The following is a 12,810-nucleotide window of genomic DNA, read 5'->3' as shown; positions in this document are numbered from 1 at the left end:
ACCAATATTATAATTTCATCAGCATTAGTTTAATGCTCTGAGCCACTGGGAACAAATATGTTCAATTTAATGAGCCAGTTTTTCTTGTGTTAAGGCATGGGTTCCTTTATGTGACTCAAAAAATTGAATAATGTTGTTCATTTCATGCAAATGCATACTGTAGACTACTGTAATGATGTGTAACTTGTCTAGGTTGTAAATTAAAACTGCCCAACAATACTGTAATTTAACCATTACATTACAGGGTGTCACAGAAACCCAGATGCAACTTGATGCTTGACAGCTTGACAAATGGCATGTGAGAAAGTGTGAGGAGTACTAATTTCACTGTCTTTGTATGCAGGCAACAAAGCCTCTGAGATTTTCACCAAAGACAGCTGAACAGCATCTCGCAGCTGCTCCATCATGGTGTATGGACAGATCCTTCATCGGCACAGCCCTGATGATTTATTTATTAATGTCAATGTTGGTGGTTTCAAACAACGAATGGAGCACAATATTCTGAAACGATTCCCACAGACGCGTCTGGGTCGCCTTCTGTGTTGCAGCTCCAAAGAAGCAATCCTGGAGCTCTGCGACGACTTCAGTCCCTCTGAAATGGAGTACTATTTTGACCGCAACCCATGTTTTTTCTCCTACGTACTTAACTTTTACCTCACAGGTAAAATCCACCTGGTGGATGGGCTGTGCGTAGTCTCATTTTTTCAAGAGATTGAGTATTGGGGCATCAAGGAGCGCCACCTGGACTTCTGCTGCAGCAACAAATTCTATGAACTGATGTTTGCTGAGGATAAGTGCTGGGATCAGAGGAGTGATGAACTGCAGCTCCACAGCTCAGACTCGTCTGTTGAGGAGCTGTCAGCTTTGGAGGAGGACATAGAAATGTTTGAAGGCTCCTGGTGTGCAGATGTCCGCAAGAATATTTGGATTCGACTTGAGAATCCAGGTTACTCCACTTCGGCCAAAGTGATGGCTGTAGCATCCCTAACTGTGGTCATTGTCTCTATCGTTGCCATGTGTGTCCACAGCATGCCAGACTTCCATCAGGTGGATGTCAATGAGAAGGAGATTGAAAACCCAGTGCTTCATTTCTTTGAGAGCCTCTGTGTTCTTTGCTTCTCTGCAGAGTTTATTCTTCGTTTGGCTGTTGCACCATCAGCCAGGAAGTTCTTGTGCAGCCCTCTCAATATCATTGACTTAATGTCAATTATGCCCTTCTATGTCACTTTAGTCTGTGATATAATGGATGAAGGTGAGAACACAGACCTGGAGAATGTTGGCAAAGTGGTGCAGATTTTGAGGTTGATGCGAGTGTTTCGCATCCTAAAACTGGCTCGCCACTCACCTGGCCTTCGCTCTCTTGGCGCCACGCTGCAGCACAGCTCCCGTGAAGTGGGGCAGCTGGTGCTTTTCTTGTCTGTGGGCATTTCCATGTTTTCTGTTCTTATTTACTTTGTGGAGAAAGAATCCCCTGAGTCAGAGCTGCAGACTATCCCCATAGGCTGCTGGTGGGCCACCATTAGCATGACTACAGTGGGCTATGGGGACACGGTTCCCATTACACTTGCTGGAAAGCTGATAGGAACCCTGTGCATTATCTGTGGGCTGCTGATCGTGGCTCTGCCCATTACTAACATCTTCAATAAATTCTCCAAGTTCTATCAGAGGCAAAGACATATCTCAGAAGAAGCAATAACTGAACCCTCTCCGGCAAGTACAGGGGTTTCCTACCCGAATGCATAGGCAACTTAGCAGTGGAGTAAGTGGAGCATATGCATCCCTGTTGTTTAATTATTAACAAATCATTAATCACATCATTATACAGTCAGACTAGCATGTGTTGAATAAACCTGCTTGGCCCGCTGACTCCAGCCAAATTGTAAATTAACCTAAAATAGGATTGTACTGTCACTGACATGCCCAAGCACAGTGTGGTTCTTAACATTTTGTATTAGCCCTGTTGACTTTATCATTTGGGATGTAGTGTAGGTAAAACATTCATAAACACAGTTTACCCACCTTTTTCAAATGCAACATGGGGTTTATTCCCCTTTTTATGAGTATACCATTATCTAATATTGGAATATTGTAAAGTTTATCCACCTGCCATGTTACCACTACATCCCCGCTGTGAATTTGTACAATTACTGTTAATATCTCAGGCTAATTTGCTGCCGCACTCTCTCCCTCGCCCAAACCTCTATTAGAGCCCCCTAGCATGTTTTCCAGGTGGTGTAGAAATGCATGTAATTTGTTTTAAATTATATCACCACACTGCCACCAATTATGTATCTTCCAAAGTTTGCTCCCCCATTTTAAAACATAACCAGGCTCCCATGCCAGGATTTTCAAACATTTAATCCTCAAAACTCACAACTCGAGAAGTTGTAAAAAAAAAAAAAAAAAAAAAAAAACAACAATAAAAAGCTAGCTAGCATACAGACTGTTCCTTTATTCCTTAACTTCATGGACTTTTATTTACAGTATGGACAAGTCAACACAAGTGCAATACCCCGTTTGCAAGCCAGTAAAACACCACGTCACATTTCATTCTTGCATTTACAGCAAGTTATTAAAATTCCTAATTTGTGCCAACTGAAAATATATGACACTGCATTCTGTAGTTGTTGATGCCCTGTCTCCATTCCTGCCATGCTGTTGCAGTCCTCATCTGCTATTGATCCATGCGTCTTGTTCTCATATCTCTGTTGTATTTTGTGTCAAAAGGCTTTTAATTGCTTAATCAAACGAGAAACTTCTTGCTGTTTGTTTGGCCAACGGATTAATTAGTTCTTAATCAATGTGCCTGCGTCACCAACAGTTAAAATCAATAAAATCTTTACAAGGAGCTGAATTCACAATTCCTCCCACAATGAGTATTGAGTGTCTTTGAGCCAAGAAGAATAAACTGGACAATATGTGTCTAGGGTTGGTCTCTTGACAGGATTTGTATTTCTTTCATGGAGCTGTTAACAGGTTATATTTCACATTTGTGTTTATATGTAAGCAAACAGTTAATCATGCAGTGGTTTTAATGCCCTCCTTCTTGCCGCAGTTACCTTCATACGCCGATCAGTGAAAACAGACCAAAATATCCGGGCTGTCCTCCAACGGATGGCAACAACAGGTTCATTTTCATTACTGTCTCAATCCAAGTGATTTTAATATAAATCATGGCCTCAACCATAATGTCTCTGGTGGGGATCTTCAGTCATAACATTCCCACTCACAGCTGATGACTTACACTATTTATGGTATTTTGCACCGGCTGTCAGGGAATTGCTAAGCAGCTTGTGGCTTCGGCCCTTAAATAAACATCTACGTCAGCACTCATGGTCACCTTTTATGCTTGGGTTACTCCTCCTACGCACTGCCTTTACGCTGAAAGTCACACGGTATTGCACTCTCATTTAGTGCACTGCTTCAGTTTTTATAAGGGAAAGTCGCTGTCAGCAATATCTGTGGTCATCTCAGTCTTGAAGGACAGCCAGGTGGTTTCTACAGGAACACAGAGATAATGACTGTGCTATTGGGGTACCTTAAAAACAAGATTTAAAGCCTATACATGCGAGTGATCGCCACGAGGCAGTTGACATGATGATGTTATTGACATGACGTTAACATGCATGTTGACAACTTACTTGCTTACTCTCATTTAAACCATTTGCTCCCATCACTTCATACTGTGTTTTATATGTTTGTTAAAGGCCCACTAAGTATTTTTTAAAAGGGAGTTTGGCACTGAACTTATTTTACTGAAACTGTCAAACTGTTGAAGCTTGGTATTAGCTTTAGCTGAACTTCCTATTGCATTTTTACGCAGAATCAGGACTGTGGATTTTGTCCCCCATCACCTTACATGTAAATCACTTTAGGAACGGATCTCTTCACAGCCAGGAGGACCAGTTACAGCAATCACTGACTATTTCAATATACATTTGGGCACGTTAGTATTGTTTCAAAACACACTTGTCAAGATTGTGAACCTATCCTTTAAGGTCCACCCAACACGGATAAATCAGAGGAACATGCCGCGCCAGTAGTCTGCAGGTATGCAAATGGCATGTCCTGGAAAACTGGATTACAATGTCTGATTTTCCTTTTCTTCTTCACTAACCAGCCTCTTTCACGTCAGACATTTTGACTTGCCATAGCAGGAAAAAACAGAAATAATTAATTACTTTAATTAGTTTTGCAACTACATTCAGCAACAAAGATCACTGCTTAAACATATCATGTTTTCCACACATAAAGTAGTTATTACACCTTTTCTGTTCACTTCCCCTATGACTCAGTTTTCCCATCCCTCCCTTCCCAAACCCTCTCTAGCTTGCTTGCTTGCTGGCAAGATTTGATTGGCCTTTTTCACGGCAGGCATTTTGACTTGTCAGAACGGGAACATCAGGTGTAACTGATAACATTAACTATGGCTTAGTTTGAGATACGAACCTAAAAAGCTACAATGTGAAAACTCATTGTTGGCTCACAGATATATAATATATATATGACTGAATAAATTAAGATGATTGTCTTTGTTGTTCTTCTTCTTCAGTGACTTTAGCACAAATGACCACCACAACATACCGTTTATATATGTGTACATATCTACATTATTTGTGCATACTGTACAATACAGTCACAATAAATGAAACTGTGCGTGTGGAAATACATTGAGTTTAATCATATCCAAATGGTGCATTTTATTGGATTGTATTATACAGTATACATGCTTGTAGAACTGTAGTGTTGTCTATTACAATACAACATGACAGAGAAAATATCACAGTATCACATTCCTGTTACCGTGTCTAATCAGAAACCCCCCATTTACAAATCACTTAATCAGTCTCCCTTTATCTTCTGTTTACACTGACCGAAATATTCTACAACTTATCAGTGTGTTCACAAGTCAGTCTCCGCCCAGTTGACCACTTGGTAAATAGTTGCATTTAGTGCTCTTATTTTGTTGTTTAGATATGTGTGCGTAGCTGCTGAAATCTGCTGATTAATAGCCCTACTTTTCTACTGTTATAAAAATGCATTCTATCAAATGTAACCGATAGATTAATTATTAGATTGACTGATTAACTAATTGCTCCTAAGAAAACATTTTTGGACGCTTTGCAGTTTCTTACTCCAGCACCAGAATAACGACTGCACAGCAGTTCACTGGCCGTCAAATAGGGCTTGAGCCACATGTCTCAATGTCTCCATGGTTCATGTTTATTGGCCTTGCCTTTAACTGCTTTGCTAGTTTCACAGTGGCTTCACAAGACTTAAATCAATTTACCTTTAATTACCCTTGCAGGGTTATCAGCTGCTTACTCAGCACACACAAATTGACTCACAGCGAACAAGTTGTGTTCAAATGAAGGGTGTGTTCTTGAAACGCTCCTCTGACTGTGGAGGAAAAAGGTCGGCACTCTGGCTGAAACAGAAGACTAAAAGGTCACAAATACCCGCGTATGTCTTAAATTCACTCTGAGCTGCAATTGTATCTCGAGGTAAAAATCGATTTGATCCGAGCACACGAGATAGTGACAGCAAAGGGAGAGAACGGAGAAATCTGTACGTCCAGGTTAGAACAGTTGCTGCGTGTGCTCATGCACACACAATATGGATCAGAGGAGTGTGTAGCATATTGTTTGTCTTGGATTTAGCTGTTTAAGTGTGTGTGTGTGTGTATTTCTGTCTGTCTGTGTGTTAATAAAAACTAGATAACGATTGTAACTACCTGATTGAAAGATGCTGGACTCAGTGTTTGATTTCCATGAGTGCCCATGCTAGGATCAATAGGATTCTCTCGATGTTTGTGGTGCTGGTCCACAAACACAATCAGATTACACTCTTTTGACATATTAAAAGAAGATTTGTCACTATGCTGCTGGATGTGGGCAACTGAGCACAACTACACTATGGTGTCTTACATGTTGGGATCAGATTGATTTTTACAATCTTTGCTGTGCTGCTGTGAAAACGACACTGAAAGACAAGATTAAGGCTGAGATCATCTCTTTTAAAGATGAAGCATGAAGATCCACAGTGGCTGATTGCAGGAGAGCATCTTAGTTATAGTAGCTATATTATGTGTTTGGTCCCCCACAAGTGCTGTTTAAGCACTCAAAACAGACATTTACAGCATGACAGGAGCAAGAGTTAAGGAGTATGAAGGAGAAATGAAGGTCTGGTTAATTTTCAGCAGCAGTCTTCTGCACTTGCTGTCAAAGACTCTCTGTTTCAGAAAAGCTACTTTCAGTTACATGTGATTCATTTGAGAAAAGAATAGTATCTTTATATAGGAATACAGCATCAGACTCGAAATGCTGTTTGGAGGCTGGGCTGCTTTTTTCATCTCATCATGCCTGGATTACTGCAACAGCCTTTTTACTGGCTTGACACAAAAAACTATTGATCTACTCCAGACTGGTGAACGCAGCTGCCAGGCTTTTAACCAGAACAAAGAAACGGGATCACATCACTCCAGTTTTAGCCTATTTACACTGGCTCCCAGGATGTTTTAAAATAGATTTTAAAATTTTACTGATTACTTTTAAGGCTCTTCATGGCCTCTCGCCTGCTATATATCTGACCATTTGGTACTGTACACACAGGAATGTATTTTGAGTTCCTGGCAGAGGTCTGTTGTCTGTTCCAGAGGCCCGGCTGAAAACTAAAGGGGACAGAGTGCATTTGCAGTGGGGCTCCCAAGGCCACCACTCCTTGGTTTTTATCTCTTTCTTGTTTTAATCTATTTCAACTGTTCTCTTGTTTTGTTTTCTATTTTTGTTTAAAACCTGATTGTTTTGTTTGTGTGTTTTGTTTTTCTACTCCACTTTGTTATGTGGGTTTTGAAAGGTACTCTATGTTTTAGTGGTATCTAGCGGTGAGGGTTGCAAATTGCAATCAGCTGCTCACAGTGCATTCACATGCTGCTCGGGTGGTCCTATTTCCAGAGTTGTGAAGTCGTTCCTACTTCAGTGTGTGTTCATGTGCTCTTAAGTTGGAATGTGGAATCAGCGTGCATGCTACTACAAAGATGTGTTGGATTAGCATTATGAGAGCATATATACAATGTCCATGTAAGAGGATCCGCGGTTATGTAGATAGAAATGACTCATTCTCAAGGTAAAAAAAACCATAAGGTTCATTATGTAAGGTCTTTATACACCACTGAAAACAGTTATGTATATTATATTGCATTTCTGTCAATAGATCCTCCTAAATATTACACACTGAACCTTTATTTATAACCTCTTTTATTGAATGTTTCTGCTGCTTTACATCTCACTGATTGTTGAAAAGTCCAGGATCCAGGAGTACTGGTTCTACATTGTCAGCTGTGCAAGTGGTAACAGGTCACATAATCTGAAACCATCCATGTGTGGTGTGAACAGTCAACAAATAAAATGCATTGTCACTCCTGTTCAAAATTTATACAGTTCCATTTATAGTAATTTACTTTAAAAGTGATTACAGTAGCGTAATTCATTTGGTGGTGAAAAAATTAGTTTTAAGCCCTAAATGTCCTCAGTCACCACTGTCTTTTCTAATTGTTAACATGTTTCTCCCATCCTAAATGACAGCAGATCTAATCTTAACACCATAACTGACTAGCATTGAATTTATAATATTATACCGTAGAAAATAAGGCAGCTGAATGACGTCACTTCTGACAAACTGTACCCCACTCTCCCTTAAACACCAGTCATGTTCTGAAATCTACAGCATTACCCATTGGGTTTTTCTATTTCATTAATTAATAAAAATTCCATCTAAAACAACACATCACTGGCTAAGATAACCATGTATATGAAATTGTACTCTGCATGGAATAATGGAATTGTACATGACTTTTTGTTGTTTGATATCAGCATTATATATCATGCCCTGATCTGCCTAAATATCAGCATCAGCCATTGAAAAAACCCTTATCAGTCGACCACTACTGTAGATTGTGTGGGAAATACTGTTACGCAAAGAACAGATAGCAGTTTTCACCAACTTGGTTAAATTTGGAAAATAGCAATCAATTAATGTTGTGTAAAAATTCAAGACTTGGGCCAGATAAGAAAGCTTGAACTTTTACCAACATTTTTATTATCAACAAAAACCGACACCAATTAGAATACAAAAGTTCCACCGGAGTGTGTCAGACATCGGTGCAAAATAGAGCCCCATTCTGTTACCAGAACAGAGACCCGAGTCGACATGAAAACCATGTAACGACTGACTTTCACCTCCTGTTTCTTGGCTTCACATCATCTCTTGGTTCTCTTTCCAACTGCACCTGGGTCTGGGAAATTCCCTGACTGCCTGCTCCTCCTCTCTGTGTCCTTTGCATGCACTCCGCTTGATCCTGCCATTTCATCCATAACCTGACTTTTGTGGAATAAACTGGTGTTGTTTGTGCTCCGTGCTAGAAACAGGACATTCTTACTGTGATGGACTATATTTATGTATGTTTTGTAATACAATTATCACAAAATCTGCTTCTACATTTTCCTTTGCAAGTGTTTTTGATGCTGTGTTGCTATCTCACTGTGCTCCCCCCAAGTGCCTGCTCACACACACAAGTGCTACTGCTGAGCCTGGGCAGTTAGATACAAAAAGGAGCACATACATTCAGAGCTGTAGAGTTTTAACACCGTGATCCTAACTTTACACTATAAAATAACACTTTAAATGATGACAATGTAGACCACCATTGCTCTAGTAATTAATGATAACAATTTAGGCTATAATGCTCCAAAATAATTCACAACACAATTCCAACATCTCTAGCATCAGCTGACAATATTCATGCACTTGGGAACAGTGCTTTACAAATAAGTGTCAGTACAGACCATGGACATCATTAGGCCATTTGGCCCTGTAATGCCATCATATATGGTACATGAGTTTTAGAGACCTCTACATCATCGGTGTGATAATTTCCCCCCCAAAAAAACTGATAATCCACCAGGGGCCCGAAATTTGTCCACCACAGGTCCTTTAATTGAGACAGCCAAAACTGACGTTATCAATCAGTGACCTACGGGTGGTTTTGCAAGGAAACCTTTGCCAATTTTGAAGGAGTTAAGGTGGGAAAAACATTCAAATTGTTTTGGATACTTTAATATGAATATTTAATGGATTGAAGCGATGTATAGTTACTTAACATTTCATAACTTAATTTATAGTAAAATTGTGTTGAAAATGTGTGTATCAAATTATATACAGCAGGTATATAAGGTAATTTATGTATTCATATATGTACTTAATAATAATTGCCTTTTGGTCATTGATTTTAAATAAAAACTGACCAATTCAGAGAGGAAATACACAGTAAATTGTGTTTTGTTTGTGTTTTTTAAATGGCAAAAAAGTACAGCATTGAAAATATCCTGATTATGGATGGCAATTCAAGTGACATAGAGCAGCTGGGGGAAGATGATGATGCTGATGATGAAAAATGGCTTAAAATATGTTGTGTCCACATCATGTTTTTTGTTGTTTCAAAAAACATGATGTGGACAAAACAAAACTCATACATACATATTTTTTTTTTGCTTTACATTTAATAACCACTCCATATTCAAAAAATTTTAATTTTCTGGCGATTGTTTGATGGTTCAGGTTTTACAGGGCTAACATAACTTGAATGCAGGAAATAAAGTGTTTAATGCTGCACTTTTCTAGGGGAAGAACCCCAGACCCCCTTTTCTTATATTTCAGCATTTCATATTTCTTCAAAATAGTGTTAAAAATATTTTCACCTTGTTCTCGTACATCTTCACATGATCCAAGTGTACCATCACACCCCTAATCTGAGCACTTATGTTCCCACAACATTTCAACACCAGGTGACGCCTTTGTCTACAGGTCAGTAGTGTACCAAGGCATAACTAAATTATTACATGATATTTATTATATTTGCTACCCACTTCACTTTCTGCATTAATTGGCTTTGATAAATTATATAAATATATAGATGTTGCCTAAATGGCTAGGCTCAGTCTGACCTAAGTGAATTCCCCTCACGCAGCTTTGATGTGTCTAAAAGCTAACGTTACAGTAACTTTTGTTCAACAGAGGAGAAATGGAAGAAGAGAATATTTATGTCACTTTTTACCTGTTAACATCTTTGCTTCTTGACTGGTTGTTTGCATAAGTGGTTAGAATACAGTAACAAAAGATGCAAGCGCAAAGACTTTGCAAGCACAAGTTACGCATACCCCGGGGGCTAAGCCCCCCTTGTCTTTAAATCCTAGTGACGTCCCTGGTGCTGACCATTTTAAGGAAGACTGAATAGACCTGTGTACTGCAGGCCTAGAGGGTAATTCCCTATAGTGGATTAATACTGGATTTTATACCTCTAATAATAACAACAATAACAATAGTAATAGTACTAGGAATATAGGTCCCTTTCACATAATGGCAACATAGACACAGACACAGAAACAGCGTTTCCTGTCCAGACGTCTGTAAATGTTTACTTTGAATGTCTTCACCGGAAGTGTCATTGTGCTTTTGTTTCTGCCTTGATGCTGGTGGAATTGATGTTTGTCATGACTGCCATGAGTGTTCACTGACCTTCAGTGGTCATAGTTCATAATTACATGTTTTTATACTTTGGAAGTTTTGCAGAGAGCTTTACTGGTGTGGCTCGAATGAAGCACAATACTGCCAAAGCATGATCTACGAGGTATTGTTAGTATAATAATTCAGGATGAAAAAACTACACAACACTATATACACTATATAATACTACTACTACATTACTGTGCTGTACAATATTTTATATTATAATGAGAGAATAACAAATTGTTGCAAATCATCAAAAAATATAAAATAAAATAATGTATTTACACATGATACGTGACGAGAACACAACTCGACGCCCGATGAATCAAAACTTCACAGGAACAAACCCACATCATCAGAGGCTCTTGTTTCACATTGAAAGGTCAAAGTACATTTGTACCACCATAATCTCATTATAAACCAGTGGGTAAAGGAAGGGCAGTTGTGCCACAAGATGTGTCAGGTTACAAAATCAAAATTGAGAGACAAATGTTTATTGAACAGTACTACCTCACCTGAAAAACTCTATGTACTTGAGATAAATGAGATTAGCCAACTTTTGGACAAGGCTGTAAATAGAGGTGTCATATCTAAGAAAGAATTTGACTTCTTACATGTTAAATCAACACAACTACCAAAGATCCACACATCTCTGGAACACCCTCCTGGTAGACAAGTAGCAACAGGCATCAATTCAGTCACAGCCCAACTGTCTGCTTTTGTGGACTATCACATCAATCCTTTTGTTTTTGAACTACCAACCTTCTTAAAATACATACAATCGATAAAGACACTACGCATTTCTGAATCGACAATCTCATGTGCCCTGGATGTGTGAGCCTCTGTAGTAGCATTCCACACATGGTCTACAAGCTTTGGACCAAGAAATGAGACCTTGATGATCACACAGAACATTTCTAGTAGTCGCAACTTAACAATATTTCAATTGTTTCAGTGTGGGGAATAATTTTTACTGGCAGCGCTATGGGCACAGTTATGCTATGGGCACAGTTTTATCACCAAACTATACATATAGTTTTGTTGGACTTTTTTGAATTGAAATACATCTTGAGTGAACCTAGTGGCAGTGACTTAGCCCCGCCCTAAAGCATACCCTAAAAGAACATAATTCTGTATTAAAGAAGATTTGAAACTAACGATTGAGACTTCAAGCACATTCGGAAAGTGTTTACTGAGGTAATAAATCAAGTTGGAAGTTGGAAGTAGAGTCATTTTCTCATGGATGTTTATACAATGGGACTTTTTTTTTGCAACCAGTGGAGTTGCCCCCCCTACTGGCCATTAGAAAGAAGGCAGGGTTATGACACTTCCACCTTGGCTTCACTTTTCAGACCTGGAGGTTGCTGCTTGAAGTAAACACAATGACATATTAGGTCTTCCGGTGAAAATTTCCAAAATAATATTTACAAATTCGACTTGTGGCCCAAATGTAGTAAAGCAGCGATTTTGCTTAAAACATTAGAAGGTTATGCAAAACTCCATTGTGTCCAGGGCATTATTTACTGGCATTGTGTCATTTTTCCAGTATGATATAACAGCCGTCTACTTTACCGGTGTGAAGGCAGAATTGTACTATTACGTTTAGTGACAACTTTCAGGATAAAACAAGTAGACATGTATGTAAATGGTTACATTATTTTCAATACGGCTATTTGCAGGCCTACTGATCCCACTGAAAATAAGAACCACCATGCATATCTGTACTAATCACTTAAACCTAGTGTTGTAATTCCCTCCTGTGACCACTTGAGGGCAGTAAACACTGATGATTTTAAAGACGCAGAGCCAATAATATGCCTAAACAATTCCACTTTCACAGCAATTGCAATACACAGCAGTGATTATAAATTATGTCCACTCCAATTTAATGGGGATGGACAAACATTCATAATGATAGCACAGGGATGTTGTATGAGAATTAATATGTTTTCTGTTGGTTATATTTTTCAGTTATGTGGCTGCATTGCAGCTGAAACAGCTTTATTGCCTGTAGAAGTCCAGTCAGCTATTGGTAAAGGTGTACTGCATCTCTGTTGTGACAGAGTAGTAACATTTAGTTACAGGGGACATGAGCCATTTTAAACCTAAAGCATATACTGAACATATAAATACCTCTGAATGTGCAATGTAAAAAAATATACATATTATTTACTATGTTACATGTGTTATCACGTCATGTAGGCTGAGAGGCTTCAGTTGGGCTCTTTAATGAATAATGAACCTATA

The 12,810-nt window shown here is 38.9% G+C and overlaps 1 protein-coding gene across 1 annotated transcript; it reads left to right on the top strand.

The window, feature by feature from the left end:
* The first annotated feature begins 350 nt into the window (after positions 1-350).
* LOC119909867 (potassium voltage-gated channel subfamily S member 3-like) lies at positions 351-2,414 on the top strand. Its single transcript, XM_038728117.1, has one exon. The coding sequence runs from the start codon at positions 406-408 to the stop codon at positions 1,741-1,743; it is 1,338 nt and encodes a 445-aa protein (XP_038584045.1). The 5' UTR covers positions 351-405; the 3' UTR covers positions 1,744-2,414.
* Positions 2,415-12,810: the final 10,396 nt, after the last annotated feature.

Source organism: Micropterus salmoides, unplaced genomic scaffold (genome assembly GCF_014851395.1).
Source record: "Micropterus salmoides isolate LMB-PRFRI ecotype aquatic unplaced genomic scaffold, ASM1485139v1 Ms_hic_scaffold_19, whole genome shotgun sequence".
Taxonomy (NCBI): Eukaryota; Metazoa; Chordata; class Actinopteri; order Centrarchiformes; family Centrarchidae; genus Micropterus; species Micropterus salmoides.
The sequence above is the reverse complement of the archived record's forward strand: the minus strand, read 5'-3'. Positions and strand labels throughout refer to the sequence as shown.